At 43.8% G+C, this 24,968-nt stretch overlaps 1 protein-coding gene across 1 annotated transcript in view; it reads left to right on the top strand.

The window, feature by feature from the left end:
• Positions 1 to 422: 422 nt before the first annotated feature.
• Positions 423 to 24,968, top strand: part of emilin2a (elastin microfibril interfacer 2a) — a gene marked incomplete at its 3' end in the record, with an annotated part of 39,134 nt that continues 14,588 nt past the window's right edge. Inside the window, 5 exon segments of the mRNA XM_080725641.1 lie at positions 423 to 553; positions 1,477 to 1,602; positions 5,967 to 6,157; positions 6,587 to 8,569; positions 22,745 to 23,113. Coding sequence (XP_080581767.1) covers positions 426 to 553; positions 1,477 to 1,602; positions 5,967 to 6,157; positions 6,587 to 8,569; positions 22,745 to 23,113 — 2,797 coding nt within the window. The 5' untranslated portion in view covers positions 423 to 425.

The raw sequence follows: 24,968 nt of genomic DNA, 5'->3' as shown, positions 1-24,968 counted from the left end.
AGAACCACCACCCAAATGGGTTATTGCCTAGAACTGGAGGATTGATTTTGGGGTTTGCAAAGTAGGCTACACCGTGATGATCACGGTGTACTTTTATTGAAAATGGGTGGCTATCCCCTTTAAGTAGGCCTAAAGCAATTTACTTAGTTACTTTACACCACTGGCAATAAACATATAATGAAAAGCCAGCATTCCTCCAGATTACTGGGAAGAGGGAGTAGCCTAATAGTCCAGGCCTAGCGTCATTCAGGGAGTTGCAGGGATGGTTGTGGACTTCCCCAAAAAACTTGAGCTGGAGTTTGATCAGCCAGGGGAGAACTATCACGGACTTCAGTGCACATGATGTCAGACAGCAGCGCAGCTTTCTCCCTCTTTTAAAAAGGCTATTTATTTCAAGCGTTGTTAGTGTGAAAACGGCAGGGAACATGGAGCGTGCGTGGGCGATCTTTACATTGTTTTTGAACTTCATCATGTTTACTCACGGGGCGCCGTCCGTGTCCTTGTTCCAAGGGTCCGCATACACTGGAGGAGCGGTGCACAGGCATAGGAATAGGTAAGGACCATTTTCTACGGCGAAAGATTGCTGATTCTCGAAGCACTAAAGTGTAGACTATTATAGGCCAATAATGGATAATACCGTTATTTTTTAATCATATTAAATTATATTTCAGTCCTAGTCATAGTGTAATAATGACTGCAGAGTGCAGCCAGTCTCCCCAATATTATATTATCATCATTATGAACTAATCTTAATGACTAGCCTACATGATTGGCAATCGTAGCTTATAAATGTTTGATATATTTAGCAGTGCCTTTCTTTATCGGGCCGGCCCGACTGTCTAAATTTGGCTCGTCTGACAATCTTCCCAAATGTGATGATGAGATTCAAGTTAATCACCGCAATGTGATAGTCTAGTCTAGCAGCGCACGCACCCTCCTCACGGCCCGGCCGTCTCTGTCTGAAGAGATTAGGCCACTGTTTCCCAAACACTGGGTCGGGACCCATTTGTGGGTCGTGGTGGACATTTTTATGGGTCGCTTCATGTTTCCTACATTTTGTTTTTGATTTTTATTATTAAAAAAAAATGTTCAAAAACATTCTCCAAAAAGCTAAGATTTTCATGAATAAAAAAGGCAGTGAAGGTTTTTAAAGTAGGCTAATTTCATTAAAAGGCCTAGGCCTATATAAAAGAAAAAAGAAGAAATTCCACATTAGAACACAAAATGGTTAACAAGTAGTGAAATAGTCGATCTACAAGCTTGTAGATCTGCTGTTTTCACTAGTCTGGGTCCCAGGCTCTCTTGTGGTGGCTTAGGCCATAGCCTATAGCCTTGCAGAAAATGGAATATATAACGCCCAGCCGACGCATGACGCACAAAGTTATTATGAATGACTCTCGTAGGCTTCAACAACATCCGTGTGGGTCCTATAGTGCTTATCTCCATTGATCCTCCTCTGTCTGCTCTGCTACACAGGAACTGGTGTGCCTATGTGGTGCACAGGAACGTCAGCTGCACAGTCCAGGGAGGCGTGGAGAGCTTCCAGGAGCCCGTGGTGACCCCGTGCCCTGCCTATCTGCCGGACTGCGAGCCGCAAGTGGCGTAAGCATTGTGTGCAGGGGGAGGGGAGGTTAGGTAGATCCAGGGGTGTCGCACCAAATTCTGGGCCCTGGGTACAGTGATTCACTGCGGGCCCCCCATGAATGTTCTTCACAGGGGGAGGGGGTTTAACCCATTTAGACTGGGAACGCATTATTATGCGTTATTTTTTGCTTTAACTATTGAAAAACAGCAGAAATATACCTGCTATTTTTTAAAAATCATCAAATGTGTCTTTGAATATTTCAAATCCTTCTAAGGTTTTTTGAAAAACCTGTGTTTCGATGTCAGTGATGGTGTTCAAACTTTTTCATGTCAAGGACCCCCAAAATGATATAGCCTATATTTGGCCATGGACCCCCATCTCAAAATGTTTAGTTCCAGGGACCCCCCAGAAGCAAAATTTGAGTAGAAAATGTTCGCTTAAAAAATACATATGGCCTATTCAAAGATTTGCACACATTTTCACGACTTTTCAAAAATAGCAGATCTACAAGCTCGCAGCTGTGAGCTTGTATATCTGCTATTTTTCAATAGCTAAAGTATACAATTATTAGGGCCCCTCCACCTTGTCCTTGGGCCCTATAACTCAGTCCCATCACTCCCCCCCTTGTGATGCCCCAGGGCAGGGGGAGGGGAGATTAGGTAGACTGATTTCCTGAGCGCTCCCCCATAGAGCATCGCAGCGGAAGTGGTTTACTGGTGCCACTAAAAATCTCCCATTCATTTCCCCCATAGACTTTTACAAAAATATTTATATAACAATTATGTTAAGCCTAGAACCAAGCCATCCAGGACCATAAAATCTTTGATCCTACATAAAAACATATTTTAATATTTAATCATTTGATATACTACATTTAACTCATTTAGTGCCACCCCTTTCACCACTAGAGGGCGCCCAGTGGCCATAGAAAATCCCATAGAGATATGCTGGTATATGCAGAAGCCCTGCAGCCATGACTTGCCTGAACACTTTCCTTTGTGCATGTACAGGAAGAGGATGAAGTTAGCTTGAAGTTAGCTATTGGCTACCAAGCATTTTAGAAGCCTTATTTTCGTCAACTTAGCCATGATTAAACCTTGCACACCTCATGCATGGGAAAAAAACAGAGAAGAATGAGCTCTAAAAAATCCAATGCAATCCTGGATTGCATTGGAGTGGATTTGTGCAGTTTGTTCACAGCTTTCAAACAAAAAAATCCGATTGGAAATCCGTTCAGGCATTCTTGAGATAATCGCCATTATGTTTTACATGTTATGTAAACAAACATGGCTGCCCTGTATGTTAGATGGGGTTGTATGGGGGTGGAACATGCAAAATCGCGATTGAAATCATGTTCACCAGATTTGATGGGGTCCAAAAAAAAAAAAAAAAAATTTTTTTTTTTTTTTTTCAAAAAGTTTTTTTTTTTTTTTTTTTTAAAGCCGAACTTGTTCGGGATCGGCACTCTGCGATACGATAATAAAGCCGAACTAGTTCGGGATTGGCACTCAATGAGTTAATAAATACCCTTTGTTTAGCGATTTTCAAAATGTTCTTTTCACAGAAACAAAGGTTTCATGGTCATGATTCACTGACATCCTGGATGGCTTGGTTCTACTAGGCTTAACATAATTGTGGGCTCGCCTGAAAGGCGAGAACACTATGTTATCTTCATTATTTATTTATCTATCAAGTTCCAACCGACAGTATAAAGGCAGGGCCCTTAGCCAATGAGGTGCAATTGGAAATTGGCGGAAAAACATCTGGGAGTGGTGTTAGCTGGAGTATTGGTTGAGCTTCACATGACAGTTAACACGCTGCAGAACATAGTCACGTTAGGGGACATCATGGACTCATCTTCCTTTACGAGCCCACACTGTTTCGTAGGAACAGTATTTCTAGTTGTTATAAATATTTTCATGAAAGTCTATGAGGAAATGAACGGGAGATTCTTTAGTGGCACCAGTAAACCACACCCACTGCGATGCTCTATTGAGCGCCATCGCCATTTCTGCGGCGTAAACCGCAGACAGTGGTGGAGTAGAAGTAAAATAATTGAAAATGGGAACTACTCGAGTAAAGTACAAATACTCAAAGTACTTATAGCCTACATTTACTGTACTTTTACTGTACTTAAGTAAATGTAGGCTACACGTTACTTTACACTACTGTTTGCACCGCAGCTAATGGCGGCGGCGCTCTCTGCAGGGTGTCGCTCAGTGAATCGGTCTTATGAGATGGTTGTGGCAACCCAAACCCCAAACGCACGCACGCACCCCACAGTCAGTCCCATTAATATATTATGAATGGTCTGTCAATGTGATACTAAATCTTCGTTGGAGGAGGGATTCAAGCCAAAGTAATGTGGCTTTTGTTGCGCAATATAGTATCTCAATATTATTAGAGGGAAATTAAACAGTTGCTTCCCATGTGGGGGATGGAGGGTGTTAATTGGTGGTTGTCAAGGACAATCAACAACATGAATCACAGCTGGTCTGACAACATCAGTAGGAGCTGTTGTTATTCTGCACTTTGATGCAGTGTTTTGCAGTTAAATATATGTTGGTTCATTGTGAAAGAAACAGTCAGTAACTGTACACTTTTCAGGAAATGGAAGAAAGAAAGAAAAACGGTGTTCCAATGCATACAATGTAGTTAATTCCAAGCTCTTGGGGGGAACATTAGACGAAAATAGCCGATCTACAAGCCTGTTGTGGGCTTGTAAATCGTCTTATTTTCCGCAAAGCGGTTTGGTCTAGAGAGGCAAGGCCAAGTACACGTTTTCTAAGTAATTAGGGTTTAAGTGTTTAACTGTCTGAAAATACACATTAACACTACACATATAGCCTAGCGCTGTCATGAAGTCTATGAAGCTATCTATGAAATCTATGAAAAAGTGTAATCTGCAACACAGTTTTATACAATTATGTAGTGGGGTCCCTGCTTCATCTCTCTCTCTCAGCTAAGGGGTCCTTGGCTTGGGAAAAAAAGAAAGAAAAGAAAACGTTGAAGACCCCTGATGTAGAGCTCGGAGCGATGCTGTGCAGCTGTGCAGTGCACACTGACTTTGTACAGATCTCCTTATGCCAGACAGGACAGTGTTCTCTGCAGTGGTGGACAAAGTACTCAACCCAGTCAAAGTAGCCTATTAGTCCTGGTCAAATATCCTACTCGACTGCAAGCAGTGGTGTTGTGCTGTGGATTCTTTTGCTAGTGGAACTCTATTTTAACGACGTCATGTGCGTCATGTCACCCCTCACTACAAGAGAAAGTTGTTCTGTCAAAACTGTACTCGAGTTAAACTGAGCACTTGCTTTTTAAGTCGAATACAAATTACAAAATAGGCTACATTTTCTTATTACCGGTAATAGGCCTATCAAATTACATTTTCCAGAGAATTTAAAAAAAAAGATATCAATAATAGTGATCACATTACATTTTGCGGTGTGTTGTGAGATTGTAGATCCGCTGTAGATTTTCTTTTTTACCTTCTTTTTTTTGTGCTTTTTATCCCTTTTACTCCCCATTTTAATCATGCTAATTAATTCCTCCCCACACACATCTTGTGTGTTGTCACTCCTGTTGTATCCTACTGACTCACCTGCCAGTGAGGAGCCCCCACCGGGAAGACGTATACGTAGAGTCATCGTACTTCTAATGCCCAACACTCCCTGCTGACATGTTGTCGCCCCAGCCTGTACCAACACTGTACATGCAGTGATATCACCTTCCCCGCTGGATTCCCTCCCCCGAACACATGCCAATTGTGTTCGTATCTAGACGCTCGACAGCCTACTATTTGAAACAGGGCTTAAGGTAATTCATAATGTACTACTTTTTCCCCTTCCTAGAAATGTAGTGGAGTCAAAAGCACAACGTTTGTCCATCGAAATGTAGTGGAGCGAAAGTCTAAAAGTATCCCAAACTACTTTTGTTTCTGTCGACCACTGTGTGCAGTTCACACCGACTTTGGCGATCTGAATTGTGAATTCCCCTTTTGTCAGCTCCATCAAGATAGGACAGTGTTATCTGACAAGAGGCCAGTTGAGGACTTGCAGGGATGAAGAGTTTTGTTTCAGGCATAATCAGTGTTCCAGATGCTACACGACCCGTTGCTTTCAAGGACGTGATGTCATCTATTGTTTCTCCTGGAAACAGTTTGCCTTGGCAAGAAGTTTGGACATGTTAATGATAATGTGCTACAAAAATAAAATAAAGTAACGAAAGCATACGCAAGCAACCTTTATTGTCTTTTTGCCATAATAAGTCATATTATGACAGTACTGAAAATTTGACATTCATGCATGTAAAATATTACGGTATTTTATATTAGTTTTAATGTTTAAACTAATCGAGCACTGTGTCTCCTTCTCGACCCAAGGTACCAAACACGTTTTCGGCCGACATACAAGGTCTCCTTCAAGACAGTCACAGAGTTGGAGTGGAGATGCTGCCCTGGTCACCAAGGTCCAGACTGTAAGGATTTAAAACCAACCCCCAATCGACAGAGAGTACAGGGAACACAGCCTCACCTCCAGCCAATCCCCGGGCAGACCACCAGACACTCACAGAGTAAGATGTCAAATGGACCTTCAAATGTACCCTGGCTTTAGGAAAAAACTGTTTTAAATTGTCCTTTGAGTTTGGAGTAACTGATATGTGCAATAAGATTACTTATTACTTATTACTCGGACAGGGGTTCCTAAAGCTTTCCATGCCAAGTAAAATACAGGTAGTCCTCTAGCTTATCTCATCTATAAGCTCAAAATCACAACACAGCTTGTACAGTAGCTACTAGCATGTTTGCAATGTTTTATTGTTATTTCTTTACATTGTTAAATCCATGATAAATGTGTGACATTTCTTGACAATAAAGACTTGCCCAAAATGGACACCTGGTTGAAAGCACAATAATCTTATGAATTGAATTTGAAGTGAATTGTTTCTATTCATCAGTAAACTGCTTGACAATTGGTTCTGTTTATCTATCTGGGATTACAGGGCCAGAGCGGAGAGAGACAGGGCACCATGAGGCAAGGCATGGTGGGACAGACAAGATTCATGTTCTTGAGAGTGAAGTCCAGCGGCTATCTCAGACAGTTCAGGACCTGCAGGCCGCCTTGACGGGGCTAACTGCCAACCTCCGCTCCGACCTCCAGGAGGACACCAACAAGTTGCTGGTCACTCTGCTCAACAACATGCGTCCACCAGACAGCACCTCGGCTACAGGCACAGAGGAGAGCAGAGCCATGCTGGATGGTCATCAGGCCACCAGAGGCGGAGCAGCTGGAGAAAGGGGTATAGAAAAGATGATGGCCAGGTTGGATGACATGAACGAGGCCTTGAAGAGTAAGGACGAGGCCATGGCAGAACTAAAAGGAACGGTGACCAGCCACGAGGGGCAGCTCCGCCTGCTGATGGACGCATCACAAGCTCAGGCTCCAGCTGTGGGGGAGGGCGTTCCAACCGACCTCGATGTTCTACAGACCTACATCGATGACAAATTTGAGAAGCTAACAGCGGACGTGAATCAAAATGTGGATGAGAGGATGGCCACGCTACAGAACTCCTGCAATGACAAGATCCAGACTTTGCAGAAGACCTGTGAAGAGGGGCGTGACCAGAACCTGGCCAGCCTGACCACACTGGTGAACGCCAAGGAGGCAGACCTGAGGAAGGAGATCCGCGCACTGCGTCTGGACATGGCTGCTGCAGATGGACCAGCGCGGACTGAAAGGCAGACTGGTCCCACTAAACAGGAAGAGGACCACGGTGACCATAAAGACCTGTGGCGTGAGGTTGACCGAATCGCAGAGGCTCACCGGATTCTAAACGTCCGCATAGACAATGAGCTGGCCCACCTGTCTGAGCCTCGGGAGGACAGCGACAACGATTACACCCTCATGATCGAGGAGTTAGAAGCACGCCTCAATATCACAGAGCAAAATGCAGAGCTCCACTGCTTCTACATCGAGGAGAAGCTCACCCGTGCGATTGCAGATGAGGCGGAAGCACTTCGGAAGCTACTGGACGAGCGTCTGACCAACACGGAAGACCAGTTCACCAACATGCTGGTAGAGATTAGCAACAACTCCTTCCCAGGCATGTTCGGCGACTCCATGGACGCCATCCAGGCAGAGGTCAACAACAACAAGTTCCTCATCCAAGGCTTGGACGACAAAGTCAATGCTGTTGGAGAGATGTGCTCTGCTGGATGTTCAGGCTCTGGTTCAGGGGATTCTGTAGGTTCCGTTGGTTCATCCACCCCGTCTGCCGGTTTAGAAAACATTGTGAAGGATGTGCAACTGTGCAGGACCAACTTGGATGTTCTAAACACTGACGTCAGTGCTAACTCAGACAAGCTCAGGAAACTAGAGGACCTTATCAATAGGCAGGTAGCTGGACATCAGAAAAGTACCAAGAGCATGGAGGACTTCAAGAAAGGATTGGTTAATCTCCAAGACAATGTGATTGGTCTGGCTGGAACCGTTAATGTGTTGGGCGACTCTCTGAACAAGTACACCCAGGATCTACATAAAATTAACTCCACATGTTATCCTCTGCGCTGCCTCCCGGGCACCCCAGGGGGCGGGCACGGGGAAACATCAGGCACTTTACCCGGCAGTCAGACAGAATTGACCAACAGACAGTTGGATGGACTGAGGGACAGACTAGAAAACCTCAATAACAAGATGTCATATGAACTGGGTCAATGTAAGGAAAACACACAGGATGTCTCGAACAGCATTTCTGCTGTAGACAGGCGCCTCACGAGACTCGAGGAGGCAGGTGGAAGTTCAGATGGGGTTTCTGGTAATGTCCAAGGACCGAAAGACTTGTGGGACCATGTGCACAGGATGAATGCCACCCTGGGGACTCAGACCGGTGACATCAGCTCGCTGCAGAGTTCATTGCAGAGCTTCCAGGCACAGCTCTCGGCAATGGCCAAGCATGTTCTGAAAGACGTCAGCGCCAAAGAGCCAGGTGAGTTACACCCTGATGCTGTCATGACTTTGGTGACATCACCGACAGTCTGACGTGACGTTATTGGCGATAATGAGAGAAATTTCCAAGGGCCGCCTGAGACGTTGACTCAGAGCAGAAGAATGTCTTATGATACTAGCATTAATATTTAACGCGTGTGCGTAAGCGTGTGCTTGCTAGAGTGTGGCCAGGGTTCACAGTCATGAGCAGGGGTCTACGGCAGGGGTCTTCAACGTTTTCAGGCCAAGGACCCCCTAGTTGGGAGAGAGATGAAGCAGTTTCATAGATTCCATATGTAACCACTTGAACCGTCAATATTTGACCTTTCACTATGTTTCAACTTGACCTTTCACTATGTACTTAGTCTGCTCATTTTCACCTCTACATCAAAGCTCTTTGCCGAAAATACACGCTGCGAGGCGTTGTGAGCTTGTAGATCTGCTATTTTTGGCTAAAGTTCACAGAATATGGACACTAGGGTTCAAGTGGTTAATATAAAATAGGAGAAAAAAAACTTTCTATCACTCAAAGATTTGGAGGACCCCCTGTAGTAACTCCCTAGGGGTCCCAGACCCCCTGTTGAAGACCCATGGTCTACAGTGCTCCCATGAGCCGCTTCCTACACTTTCTGTAAAGTGGAGACCTCACCTCCAACACACCATTCTGAAAGCAATGGAGACGATTAGACGAATAGGAACTGTGAAATGAGAGCACATCTTATAGAAGTCCAGTGCACAGTATTATGTCAGCGCTCAAAACCTCTAGCTTGAACAGCAGTCTACCTTAATGAGCTATTAACAACACTTCTGTCACAATTGAGGTGGAAAAAAAGAAGTGGCTGTCACAGCTGCCGCAGAAGACACAGATTCACATCAAAACACTCACACAATGATTCATTAGCAACAGAGTACTCGAAATTGATTCGTTTTCATCGAGTCTTTGATCCCCTGTATAACAGCAATATCAAAAGCCTTAGTAGACCTATAGTATATGTATCATAGCACAGTCAGACGGTGACAGGCAGCAGCAGCAGCAGAGGTACCTACTGTACCTTTAGTCGTACCTGACTACTGTAGTATACGGTCAGTAAAATCCACTTTCCACAGTAGGTCACTCTCAATGGACATCATCGTTTGAAGATTAAGTCTCTTGAACAATGTCAGCCTGTGTTGGTTTTAGTTACCGGAGCCAAATTCAAGAAAGAGCACCCGGTGCCATTTGCATTTGTAATATAAGGTAAAAGCCGTATCCACATTTTGGGGAATGGACTGTAGTAGATTTTTCCTCGCTGGCGATTAACAGGGCTCTAATAGCCACCCACTGCGTATCAATGCTATTCAATTGTTATGTACACTGTAATCCAAGCAATTTACAGCTGTTAACTTACGGTGTCAAAGTTACAATCAGGGAGATTTGTCTGATGATGACCTACAATGGTTGAAAGTTGAAACGTTGCCTTTGAAATGCATTTGTTTGTAAGCTATACCTCAGTGTGCAGATATTTTAACTCTTTGATTTCTGCCTCGTTATCCAGCACCTCGCCTAATTACAGGTATACGAATTGGCTCATGAGGAGTAGGCTATAATGAACGAGAGGTCAGGCGTTAAACAAACAGGCTACTGTGCAGTGAAGGGTGATGATGAGGACCAAGAAGCAGGCCACATCGTATTTTACAGTAATGAAATGTAGACTCTTCAATGTTTTCAGGCCAAGGACCCCTGAGTTGAGAGAGAGATGAAGCAGGGACCCCCACAACCTTTTCATAGGTTCCATGTAGTTTCATTGTTTGGCAGCACGAATCTGCCCGATCGTCAGTGTATTTTGGATTTGTGTTTGGATTCATGCGTGTTTTCAGATATTTAACCACGTGAACCGTCAATACTTAAACTTGACCTTTCACTCTGTACTTAGTCTGCTCTTTTTCCCCTCTACACCAAACCTCTTTGTCGAAAATAGCCGATCTACAAGCTCACGATGCCTCGCAGCGCGAGGCGTTGTGAGCTTGCAGATCTGCTATTTTTGGCGAACTTTCTCGGATTATGGACACAATGGTTCATATAAAAAAGGAGAAAAAGGTTTTTATCGCACAGATTTTTGAGGACCCCCTGTTGTAACTCTGAGGACCCCCTAGGGGTCCCGGACCCCCTGGACTACACAATTAGCCCATAACAGGATATGGCATTATGTGGCTTTTCCTTATTATGCCGTTAACCACTTAAACCCCATATGGTTGAGTGGAGTCCCTCAGGGCTTATATAGGCTACTAGTGTCTTTTCTGTTTTCTGTTATGGTGGGGAAAGTTTCCCCCTGGAAAATAACAGATTTTCCTGCGAAAGCCACAATGCGGATGCCGGGGGGTTTAAGTGGTTCATTTAAGATTTCCCAACCAGTAATATAACAGGAAATTAAGCGAAGGAGAATTGAACATGAAACCTTGATTACAGAGAAGTCTGTTTCAGCTTCCTTCTCAGCCTTATTACTGCATAATACTTTATCCTGTGTGACAAACATCTGTGTAAACACAAAAACGATAGAGTGATAGCCATGTAATTCATAACATATTGGATATTGTGAGTGACCCGGTGTCCAGGCTAGTATATATATATACTTGTATCCGCTCATGGCAGGGAATTGTAGGTGCTCTTTCCTGAGATTAATCCCCCACACAGTGCTGGTTTACATGGAGGGTTGAGACGAGGGGATCAAATACCACATATGGCCGCGGGGTATCCAACAGAAAATGGGGGACATGCTGAATTCACTGTGCTTTGCGTGTCTGCCCTGTTTGTCATTCAGTATCCGGGCTCCATAACTGAAAGCCCCTGCATTCGTGCCATATCGTCACTGAAGGGGAAAGAAACCTCGTATCTCCAAGTTTCAAGTTTGTACGTTTTTTCACCAAGTAAAGCCCTGCTTCATCATACAAGGCCGTCGCACAAAAGTAGTGAAAACAGACGATCTACAAGCACACATGTGCTTGTAGATCTGCTATTTTCACTAGTTTAGTTCGTTTTTAAAATGATAAATACAAAACAAACGGTCTTGGATATACAAGGTTTCCACCCGACAACGACGATACGCAGGTTTGGTTGTTGTGCGTAATGTTCTGCCACTCTCAGCCCCCTCAATGATAATGTTTTACTCTGTTTCTTTGCTTTATCACTCCCATATGTTGATGTTAGGAAGTTACAGTGTGGCATGCTATCTTTCTTTTAGTTGTGTGGTCTTCCTTTTGTGCGTCATGGCCTAAGTTTTTTCCCACTCATAACAGAACTGAATGAGCCCCTCAAACACAGTTCCACCAAAACAAACACACACACGCACGCACACACACAGTTTAGTACACAATCCCCCCCCACACACACACACACACACACACACACACACACACACACACACACTCACACCATGTACACACTCACACCATTCTCCTGAGGTTCCCGTATGGGTGACCTCAGCCTGATGTGAGGAGTCTGGTGTTCATTAAGAACCCTGACTCACGGCTGGAGCCAGGCTCCTGATGGAGAGAGGAGCGAAGCAGGCCTCCACACCCAGGACCAGATGCTTCTACTGCCCTCAGCCGTGATGTCACGAGTGGGGCCCCGTCCCCGGTTCCTCCCTTTTGTTTAACGGCGCAAAAACAACTAAAAGAAAAAAAAGTACTATGGTATGAAAGAGGGAATGGAATTTTTTTTGGGGTGGCACGGGCGGGGAGGTTGAATGACGGGTGTGTGGAGTGACAGAGCGTAAAGGCGTGGGGAACTGGGGTTACCCCGCCGCCCTGCTTCGTTGAGAGACAAGTGGGCAGAACTGTTTCCCAAGCAGTGATATAATGTTTCATTACTTAACGCTGAATCCTAAAACCTCACACGACAATAAATTAGCAGGGAAAGAACTGGCCGCACATCAGCAGGATGGAGATCGGTGTCTGACAGTCATCGTTGCCTCACAATAAGCGATGAAAACGACTCCCAAAATGGTTTAGTTTCTACAAAGTGGACGTTCCTTGTGGAGAAACCGTCATCATGTCGCCAATAAAGCAGCGTCTGTTCACTAAAGCCCCATGAGAGAGGGAGTTGCACAATGTGACAGGGGTAGCATGAGGGGTCGCTTGTGCTTTTTCACTAGAGGCATTGCGGAACAGTCTCTGAATAGATATAAAACCTCCCGTGAAAAATCCCAGTTCCATGGGTGTGGTGGTTGTGAGAACATCGACCCAAATGTTTCCTTTCTGTGCGGATCGACGTATTTCACAGTAATGAAATGTAGACTCTTCAATGTTTTCAGGCCAAGGACCCCTTAGTTGAGAGAGAGATGAAGCAGGGACCCCCACAACCTTTTCATAGGTTCCATATAGTTTAATTGTTTGGCAGCATGAATCTGCCCCGATCGTCAGTGTATTTTGGATTCGTGTTTGGATTCATGTGTGTTTTCAGATATTTAACCACGTGAACGGTCAATACTTAAACTTGACCTTTCCCTCTGTACTTAGTCTGCTCTTTTTCCCCTCTACACCAAACCTCTTTGTCGAAAATAGCCGATCCACAAGCTCACAACGCCTCGCAGATCTGCTATTTTCGGCGAACATTCTCAGATTATGGACACTATGGTTCATATAAAAAAGGAGAAAAAGGTCTCTATTGCACAGATTTGGAGGACCCCCTGTTGTAACTCTGAGGACCCCCTAGGGGTCCCAGACACCCTGTTGAAGACCCCTGGACTACACAATTAGCCCATAACAGGATATGGCATTATGTGGCTCTTCCTTATTATTTCCTTTTTTACTAGAGGCAACGCGGAACAGTCTCTGAATAGATATAAAACCTCCCGTGAAAAATCCCAGTTCCATGGGTGTGGTCAGGGGTGTCGCACCAAATTCTGGGCCCTGGGTACAAGGATTCACTGTGGGGCCCCTGTGTTTTAACTATTGAAAAATAGCAGATATACAAGCTCACAGCACGGCACCGAGTGCTGCGCTGCGAGCTTGTAGACCTGCTATTTATGAAAAATCATGACAATCTTTGAATATTTCAAATCCTTCTAAGGTTTTTTTGAAAAACCTATGTTTCTATGTCAGTGCAGCTCAAACCTTTTCATGTGCAGGACCCCCAAAATGGTATGTATTTGGCCACGGACCCCCATCTCAAAATATTTAGTTCCAGGGACCCCCCAGAAGCAAAATTTGTGTTACAAATGTTCGCTTAAAAAATAAATATATTCAAAGAGTTGCACACATTTTCACGACTTTTCAAAAATAGCAGATCTACAAGCTCGCAGCGCGGCACTCGGTGCCGCGCTGTGAGTTTGTATATCTGCTATTTTACAATAGCTAAAGTATAAAATAATTAAGGCCCCTCCACTACCTTGGGCCCTAGTGACTCAGTCCCACTTTCCTACCCCTTGTGACGCCCCTGGGTGTGGTGGTGGTGAGAACATCGACCGAAATGTTTCCTTTCTGTGCGGATCGACCCTGCTCTCCCTCACGGTCACATGAGGCTGCACAACAGATGAGGCTGTTGTTACAACATAACTGCAAGATTTAATGCGGAATAGCTGTGGCCTTACTCATTGCGACGGGCGAGAAATGTAAGTTGCAAAATGTTGGCAAACTTGGCATGGAGTCATCATCCAGCAGCAGCTGCTGTGTGGACCCAGAGCAGAGCATCATTGCCCGCTGGGTCCCGGATGCGTTGGTTTTCCCACGACCACTCTCCTCCCACAGGGAGTTGCAGTTGTGTAATTCTTACCTCATTATTATGAGCCTGTATCAATGGATTCAGGCCTTTTTCGAAATTGGGGGCCGAAGGACAAATTCTTTAGATGTACCAGACTATGTTTAATGAAGGCCGCCAGACATATGTTATTAAATGCAGCGAGAAAGAGCTCAGTCTAAAACATGAGTTATTCACCTTCACTGTGGAAAGTTGGGAACGCTAAGGACGAAGCAATAATCTGTCTCGTAGAAATACTGAGCGAGGAACATTTATTAGCACAATTTTATTATATCCCAAAATGAATGTAGAGTCTGCTTTACTAAAAAAGGTATAAACGGCTTGTTCTTTCGGAAGGGGTGGCCGAGCATTTTTGCTGGAACAGATACTATGCTTGCTCTGGCACTCACTGATCAAAATCCTGAGGAATATCATGTGTGCTTCCACTGCTGTGGGGTTGACCTTTCTCACAGAGGTCCCCGACTATTCTTCAACCCTTTTCTTTGGGAGGTGAGGCCTTTCCAGCTCCTTTTCCCTCTTTACTCTCCTTCTCTGTCTGCAACAGACTCTTTCCGCTGATTGGAATCTCTCCTTCCGAGAATGCCAGAGGTCTCGTCCTTCTCTCCTTTCCTGTCTCCTTAGCGTCGATGCACAGCCAAACTCACAGAGAGAGAGATAGAGATAGAGAGGGGGCAGGGAGCGGGGCTGTTAGTGTGATAGTGTGAACTCTAGAATATGGGGTTTCACGGATCAGTGCTTTGTGATTGATCGTGTACAAACCTTACGTTACAGAGATGGACAGAACGGTAAGATGAACTGTCTTCAGTGATCAGCCAGCGCTCCACAAGACTTCAAAGGATATTTGAAGTCAGTGTGCTGGGCTGGAAGGAGGCTGCTGGGAAAGCAGTGATGTAAAGTAACTTGGTACATGTACTCTCAAGTACTGTGCCATTTCAAGGTACTTTTACTTTACTTGAGTATTTCCATTTCTTGATACCTTAGAAGGCAATGCAAATCGTTTTTTGAAGCGGTGAAAGCCGGAGCAAGGAGTGGTTTTGTCTGTCCCGTACAGTCTGTCCCATAGGCTTCCAAGGAGTCCCGTGTCCGTGCGTCCAGAATTGAGGATTGGTCAAGCTTCACATGACAATTTGGCCCTCCAGACAAAATCATTCATTCATTCAGAATTCATAAAAATATAGAACTAAGGCACATAGAAAGTATAGATCTAGAACACAGAATGTATAGATCTAGAACACAGATTTCACAGCTCTAGAACACATAGAATAAAAATTCACCGCTTCACTTCGAACCGAGATTTGATTTTTGTTTTTATTACTCTAAATCTATTTGACAGCTTTAGTACTAGTTGCTTTGCATATTTAGATCATTGATTATGATGTTAATCAAATTATGAATCAATAATAACATCACAACGTCACGATCTCCTGCGTTGTAAGTTAGCAGATCGACTATGTTCGGATAGTTTAAAGTATAAAATAGGGCATAAGTGGTTACTAACTAGTCCAATAACATTTACATAATATGATTCTGAAATGGGAAATTTGTATATATGAGCACTATTATGTTTGCTACTGTAAGTATATTTTGAACGCAGCTACTTCTACTTAAGCCCAGTGATGTCATTACGTGCGCATCCCGCATCAAAAACTCATTCAAGTCGCCCAGGGACTCATTCATGTCATGGTCCTGGGGTCCCGGGGATGCGCCTCCATTGGAGTCCAAAAAAATAATTTACCGGGTCGCGGTAAAAGAAAAACATTTTAAAATTCCAGACACCACCATTGTTCATGGGTGAAAGCATCCTACTTTACCCTACGTTAACACAAACAAAATCCACGTAGAAAGTCTTAAACAGGCGATAGAAACGTCAATGTTTTGATTCCACCGACGTCCGACGCCATTTTGCGCGCCCGAATTCTTTAGGGGCACATGTTTTAGTAGTTTTAGTAGTTCTAAGTTCAAACATTAGCCAAATTGTAAAATAAATATAAGAAATAGGCAAACATTTTGAAAATAGCCGATCTACAAGCTCACACCACTCGAAAACATTGTATTGAGGACTCATAAAACTTTTCTGGGACCCATTTGAATGACCACCTGTGGGTCCCGGGACCCATTACATTGAAAACCTAGTAACATCACTGTAAGCCCCAAACTGTAGTATTTATTTAATACCTGCACCACTGCTGGGAAGGAAGGGAAAGTCGTATTGACATCCTAGGGAGTATATTCAGTCAACACTGGACTTATGAGGGGAGAACTTTGACTGGGACGCGCCCCAGAGAGATGATGCAGAGTGACTGGAGGTGTGAGGTGAGGCGTTTCCATGTGGGCCTGATGTGGGCCTGGAGCTCATGGCCCCCCAGAGCCCATCTGGAAGTCTTCAGAGCACAGTGGAACACAGAGACTGACACACCATGAGAAACCGCCACTCATTGTACATTTTCAACAACGCTAACGTCGTTAACGGGTTTAGATCGGCTACGCACGTCTGTGTGTCACCACTTTAACCATTATGACATGCTTTAACTATTAAAAAATAGCAGATATACAAGCTCACAGCTGCGAGCTGGTAGATCTGCTATTTTTGAAAAAACTCGAAAATGTGTGCAAATCTTTGAATGTGTATATATTTTTTAAAGCAGACATTTTTGTAACACAAATCCTTCTTTCTCTTGGTCCCTGAAACAAAATATTTTCAGATGGGGGTCCGCGGTCAAATACATACAATTCTAGGGGGTCCTTGACATGAAAAAGTTTGAGAACCACTGACAGAGAAACATAGGTTTTTTTCAGAAATCTTAGAAGACTTTTATTTTTTTTATTTTAGGTCTAAATGGGTTAATATCGCTTGGGGGATATCTGGGTTGGGACGTGTGCGTGCGTGCGTTTGTTACTGTCAATGCGTTTGTGTCCAGATTTGGATTTGTGCGTTGTAAGACAGACAAAAACATACGCGAGAAAGTGCGCCATTATGGCCAGTAACGTAACCCACCTCAACACTAGCCTGCTTCCAGACCATAGACCCCGCCCACTCTCAGAGTGGACTCTTTCTCTGGTCTGGAGCTGAGTACATGAATCGAGATTTATTTTCAGCCCGTCCAATGAGCGCGGGGGGTGGGTCTAACGAATATCCAATCCGCGCAGCAGTTGAAACGATTCAAACGAAGTTCACACACAGACAGGCTGAGGAAGGCACACACACACGCACGCTCGCTGATTTCACCAAGCTGTTAATGTTGATTACATGTTTCTGGTCACAGTTCTGTGTGGAAGCAGTCACTGGCACAGACAGACACACGCAATCACACACACACTCCGCGACCGTGCGTCGCGTCCACCGTGCGTCGCGATCACTCGCGCGTGTGCACGCTCGCAAAAAAGTCCCTCCCCCGTAAATCACTCAGAATAGGCACAGTTTCAGACTACTGCGTGAGCTGAGTCTGAGATCAGGCTACCTCAACACCTTTGCGACACCGTTCTCTACAGCCTGTTCTTCAATCTTCCCTGTGCTGTATACCTTATTCCTCTGTGGTAACTTCAGACACATCTGTCCCCGCTACTCTACACTCACGAGGTGTCACGCCAATCCTGCGATGCGACAGTGACTAATGGATCCCCACCCCCCACTGCAGTGACTCAATGCCAGTTTGAACCAATAACATCTGCTTTCAGTGATGCCCTTGGTTACGACACTGCAGCGTGTGTGTGTGTGTGTGTGTGTGTGTGTGTGTGTGTGTGTGTGTGTGTGTGTGTGTGTGTGTGTGTGTGTGTGTGTGTGTGTGTGTGTGTGTGTGTGTGTGTGAGCGTGTGTGCATACATGTGGGTGTGTACTGTCTGTGTGCAATAGTCACTCAGTCTGCTTGTGTGGATCAGTACCTATCTTTTGGTTCTGTCGTGTGTCTGTGTGTAAAGTAACTAAGTACATTTACTCAAGTACTGTACATGAGTACAATTTTGAGGATTTTTTTTTTTGTTTTTTTTTTTACTTTACTGGAGTATTTCCAATTTTCTGTACTCCACTACATCACAGAGGCAAATGTTATACTTTTACTCCACTACGATTACTTTAGTAAGCTTTAGTTACTAGTTACTTTGTAGATTTGTAGCTGATTACAGAACACTCATTAACCACTTCAGCTCTATATACATTTCGGTAGCCGATCTACAAGCTCACACTGCGTCGCATTTGAAATGTTGTGAAACAGAACATTCTGCATAATGAGTACATTTTTTTATACCAATACTTTTAAGTACATAGATAGATAGATAGATAGATAGATAGATAGATAGATAGATACCTTTATTATCCCAAGGGGGGAAATCAGTTGCCCCGAGGCAGCACAGCAGTATAAGGTTATTTACAAAGTTACAGAGAAGTATGAAAAAGATAAAAGAAAAAACAAGAACAGAGTACAGAGTGCAGTAAGTACAGTAAGAGCAAGGTACAACAAGAAAGGGAACAAATAATATATATAAATATATATACATAAAGTGTCCTAAAGCACAACTATCAATATAATACAATGAAAAAAAAAAAAATACAACATACTTTTACTTGTAACAAGAGTATTATCTACAGTATTGCAGTATTGATACTTTTAATTAAAATAAAGGAGTACTCTTATCCATGCAGACGGTGTGTTTAGAGACTGCGGTTGCCCCCATAGCGAGAACACAGTCATGCTGAGAGCTCGGGGGAAATAGGCGGCATTCATGGTGTCACAGACATGGCTGAGGAAATTAAGTTGATGTCTCAGATTCCCCGTGTAGAAAATGACTGCTGGGTCTAATTTGTTTTTGATTACAACTGGGCTTTGTGAGAGGTCTTGTGGCCTCCCCGTACGCCATGAAGGACGAGGCTCTCTTAATGGTTGATAATGCTGTATTTGATGAGCGGGGGAAGAAGGGCGCCCACTTGTATTTTATAAGCACACGGCCGTGGTGTGGGAAGATGACTTTCAAAACTGCAACTTTTCAAAAATGATGCCTGCTAATATGATCACCCCACACAGCAATCACATCCGATTACTTCCATTTCTTTTTGGAGTGTACGTCTTCAAATAGTTGATTCAAATATAGGATTAGTTTGAACTCAGGGCCCAAGACAACATATTTAGAGCTATTTTAATCAATCAAGCACAAAAGCAGTGATTCCCAACCAGGGACATGCTGGGCCCCTGATTCAGCCCGGGAAAAAGAGTTGGAGAGGCCCTCGTTGCGCGCTATAGAGAGAGATCTCTCTCTATAGCGCTGCTGCTACTCAAAGATTTGCCATTTCAGATCATGACAGGTGACAAGCCAGTGGGCCAATTACTGTACATGAGTTATATTTTGTTGTTGTCGGGTGGAAATCTTGTATGTCCAAAACCGTTTGTTTTGTATTTATCATTTTAAAAATGATTTAAACTAGTGAAAACAGCCGATCTATGTGTGCTTGTAGATCTGCTGTTTTCACTACTTTTGTGCGACTGCCTTGTATGATGAAGCAGGGCTTTGCTTTGCGAAAAAATGTACAAATTTGAAACTTGGAGATACGAGGTTTCTGCCCGACAGTGACGATTTACTTTGTTGGCCGCCCAGCCCAACAGTGTTCCCAACCTGTGGCCCGGGACACACTGATGGGCTGTAAGGATATTGCAAGTGTGGTCAATAATAAAGATTCTATTCATAATATATTATTAACACTTATGTTGCAGTGATTTTTTCTCTCCAATGTCCCGCGATGCCATGGTCTCCATAGACTTCCATGTAATTTATAGTGCACGGATCGTGCACGCCCATGCCTAGATGATGCACCACGTGTGTGCACACTGTTCACAGCTTTCAAACAAAAAAATCCGCTTGGAAATCCGTTCAGGCATTCATGATTTATCAGCCATTATGTTTTCTTCAGATGTAAACAAACATGGCTGCCATGTTTGAAAGAATGGGTTGGTATGGGGGTTAAACATGCAATTTCGCGATCGCGATCATGCCTAATACATTTCTGGAGGTCCAAAAAATATTTTTGAAAAAAAAAATTTGAAAAAAAAAATATATATATTTTTTCTTCAAAAACGGCCCAAACTCGGGAAACTATAGACCATACGTCCTCTTTTGCCCGGACATGTCCTCTTTTAGGGGGCTGTCCGGCCTGTCCGGGGGGGTTTTATAAATTCCTTCAAATGTCCGGGGTTTCGCGCATATCACAGTTAAAGCACGGGCATTTACAATGCACGTTCATTGGGGTTCGTTTGGAAACACACTGTGAGAGGCGGGTTTCCACCCCTAACCTCGGAACGTGTATTATTCATACTACTCTCTGCCTGCGCTGCGATCCCTCCCTCCCTCAGCCTGTCTCGCTTTCTTTTTTTTCCAATGCACCATTTACCATTCACCACTTTGGTTGTTGAGTTCACCCTCCTCTACCAACCACGCCCTCCCCTGTACGTCCAGAGGCAAATAGAGGGTATGCGGGTGACATCACTGTTGCTGGAAGTTATGTGGGAACGCCTACTGAGTGGCAAAAAACTAATTTCTGCCATTGACAGCCCATACATCCAAACAGAAAAGACCTGATTGTTTAAACAAAGTTAAACTCACCAACATTGCGGCAGTACTGAAAGCTTGAATTATCCTCTTTCTATCTACAAAGTGTTTGTTTCATAAAAATCCACCATAGGCGTGTTATGAGCTACTTTCCGTCAATACATTCTGTGCAGATTTTTATTTTTCTAAGTGTCATAGTTTGGAAGCACTCGTTTTCAACAACACAACATCCTGCTGCCTCCTGCATTATGTGCAATTTAGAAACAGGTGGTATGCAGGGCCGTTGAGTGATTTGCAACTAGCACTTCCAAACTCCAGTGCTCCATGCTGCTCAATGTTTTGCTACTCAGTCTAGATTAGGGGGCCGGGTCCCAGTGGACGTGCATACCATCTATTAACTCACTGTTCTGAGCCTAGTAATTCAAAAAACTACAGATTACAGAAAAAACACTGAATGTTGAAAAATCTGTTTTTTTGTGTGTGTAATTGCGACCGTCAGGGAGCAGTTTACTATGAAAACCTCCACCGGCCGTCCGTCCGTCCGTCCGTCCGTCACACGTCACACCTTTGTTTGTGTACGGTGTGATGTCATATATCTTCAGTATGACATCACACCACATGTGTACACAAACCTTTGTGTACGTTGCTGTGGCAACAGTCTGTTGTTGCTGGTCTGTTAGTGTACGTTAGCAACCACCTTAGCAACCATGGTTTTACCCTAGCAACCAACTGTTTACCCTAGCAACCAACTGTTTACCATAGCAACCATGTTTTTTTACCCTAGCAACCAACTGGGCATAAAAGGGATTCTGTTAGGGATCTCCATATATGGGCATAAAAGGGATTCTGTTAGGGATCTCCATATATGGGCATAAAAGGGATTCTGTTAGGGATCTCCATATATGGGCATAAAAGGGATTCTGTTAGCTGTTAGTGATCTCCATATATGGGCATAAAAGGGATGCTGTTAGGGATCTCCATATATGGCCATAAAAGGGATTCTGTTAGGGATCTCCATATATGGGCATGAAAGGGATTATGTTAGGGATCTCCATATATGGGCATGAAAGGGATTGTATCCCAGATGATGCCCTGTACTTGGGATTTGTTGATGTAAATGTTCACATAGAGTGTAATAATTGGTAAAACAAACTTTTGGCCTATTTGTGGAGATAAGCGACCAACGGTCGCTTATCTCCCGATTAGGGAGTCTTACTGGTTGTACTGTAGTACAGTACAGATGGAAGGGCCGCAATTGAACGCTTTCAATATTTTCACTCCTGAAAAAAAAAGTTGGGAATTCCACTGCGCTAAACAGTCCAACCAGGTGCAGCACACCAGCTCTTCCTATCACCACATCTCACCTGATCAGCGTAACACCCAGCTGGGAGGGCTGAGGCCTGACACAATGCAGGTTCTGTTAATGCTAGTATTTGTTGTCTGTCCCTCTCAGCATATCTACAGGCTCAGGTAATGTCTGTGCCCTCGAGGGGGGAATACTGGCATGCAGCCCAGTGCTTTACTTGGAGAGGTCCCTTGTGGTCCAAAAAACGTTTTTTTTTAAGTCACACCCTCAAGAAAGAATAATAATGACACCATTTAAAAAAAAACTGCTTTAGGAGTCAGCATGAGTCAAGCCTAAAGCTGGACCAACATCTTAAATACACACCATTAAACGGGAATTAACAAGCGTGAGGGAAGATGTGGGACGTGTGAATAAAAGAAGAGAAGAGGGATTTACGAGCACACTGTAAATCGCAGGCGTCTGCTGTTGTGCTGTTATGGAGTTTCATCTGTGCGTGTTTATGTTGTTACTTTGGATGGTGGCATCTGTTGAGGCAAAAATTATTTCACGTTGTTATATGGCCTCTCTCTCTCTCTCTCTCCCTCCTTCCCTCTCTCCCTCAAAAGGAATGACCTTGAGACCGGAGAGGCCTGGCTCTGTGCCGGACTCGACCCAGACCAGACCCAGAGTCACCCACATTCCCCAGATCCACATTCCCTTCATCGTCCCTCACCAGCCCCACAGCCCCCGCCAGGCGGCCCCCCGGCAGCCCTCCTCCAGCAGCCCCGTCCAGCCCAGCAGCCCCCGGCAGCAGCCCACCCTGACTCTGGTCCCCTCCAGTCCCCGGCAGCCCGCCCTGCCCGCGGTACCACCCAGGAGGCCGGTGTTGGAGACCGGCGAGGCCGGGCCTCCGGGGTACATGCGCAGAGTGACCGTGCGGAGGGGCTCCGAGGACAGGTCGTCCGTGCCTCTCCAAGGGTTCGCCGGAGCACCAGGTGAGAGTAGTGCCCGGTAATGACGCACACACACTAGGGCATTCACCAAATATTCGAAATTCGAATATTCTAATATCAAAGTCACTATTCGAATATTCGCTTATTTTAATTTTTTTATTGTTTTATCTTTAAAAAACATATAGTTTATAAAGCTTGGCGAGATAGGAAGTCATAAGAATGAGTCAATGCCCCTAGTGGATGAATTTGTTAATGCTCTATACCAGGGGTTCTCAATCCTTTTTAGGCTGTGACACCCAAAATAAACATATTTGAACTGGGGAACCCTGACCAGCACTTGGAATTGTAGATATTACATTTAATGTGACTCGGTTGGGCAGATAAATATTGTGAAAATAGCAGATCTACATGCTCACAACGTTGTGAGCATGTAGATCTGCTATTTTCACAATGTTTTGCCTCTTGCTTACTTAATATTTGACAGTTTGGCCAGTCCTGTCGGATATTCGACTATTCGAATACTTTGAGGTCGAATAATTTGAATACTACTGGGTGAGGGGCAGAGGGGTTAAAGCCCAGCTGGGATAACGTCTAGGGGTGTAACGATACATTTAACAGCGATACGATACGCATCACGATACATGGTTGACGATACGATACATGGACGATAATGGTTCATTCATGGCGATACGATACGATTCGATTCAATGATTTAAAATTGATATAGTAACTATTTAGCAAAGACATTAAATATGTGTGAAACATGTCAATAGTGCAGTTTTTGTAAGGGAAAATCTATTATTATGGATATAAATAAGTAAACACTGTGACTCTAACACATACATGGACATTATATTTCAACACATGGACAAACCTGCACCTTGACATGAATGCAGAGATTACACACATTTATCGATAGACCAAGAGTAGCTATATGGAATTGAATTAGTAAAAAAAAGTCATTAGACCCCTCTTTTTTATTTTCCCTCTTAAAATTGCTAAATACAAGGCAAAATAGTTACGTTTCCATACAAACGATTCGATACCGATTATCTGCATTGTAAAATGATACGATACAAATATACAATATTTCGCTTTTGCATATCGATATAGTAGATCATTGCAAATTAAAAACAATTTTTCGATTCAGTTACTATATCGTTACACCCTGCAGGGGGCAAAGAGCCCACATATCCGAGACAACGGGACCCTTTTAAAATTACTATTTTGTCTTAGTCTGCTTTTGGGCAGAGTCTTCAATAATTCAGGAGTATAATATGCGATAATAATACGCTCACATTCGTCTTACAAATGCTTTTGGGAGTGTTCATTAAACCCACTGTACAAGATCTCCTTTCACAGAGTGAAACATAACATGACAGATGTCCTTCTGACATATAGGAGAGTGCTTCTAGGCCATTCAACATTTGGCAATTGGCATTCAAGTAGGGATTTAAAATCACTTCTAAATGAAACTAGAACAATGGAAGCTAGAAGCCAGTGCAATGGCTTTCTCTTTCTTGTGTTGTCTAGCAGCAGCAGAAGCAATAAAGAGCTAGCTACAGCATCCTGAATCACAACTGACAGTTTAGAGTTGCAATAAAACGGGGACAGAATAATCTGTTTCCACTGATTGTGGACTTTAGTAATGACTTCAATCAGTGACTTTTTATATGCTCTTTGATATGATCTGTGAGTGGTTAGTGTTATTCCAATCCACTAGAAAACACACCCTGGTCCATTTACAGTCTTATGGGAGCTGTTGCTGTCCACACGTGAAACTGATTAAGTCTTGATGATGAAATTATGGACTCCAAAGTATAAAAGTTGAGTTTTTCAGAAAGTTCTCTCTTCTTTTGAAAGCCTTCATTATCTATACGAGATCAAGCCCCACCAC

This window comes from Nannobrachium achirus (assembly GCF_963921795.1).
Source record: "Nannobrachium achirus genome assembly, chromosome: 5".
Lineage (NCBI taxonomy): Eukaryota > Metazoa > Chordata > Actinopteri > Myctophiformes > Myctophidae > Nannobrachium > Nannobrachium achirus.
This window is presented reverse-complemented; position numbering and strand designations above follow the sequence as displayed.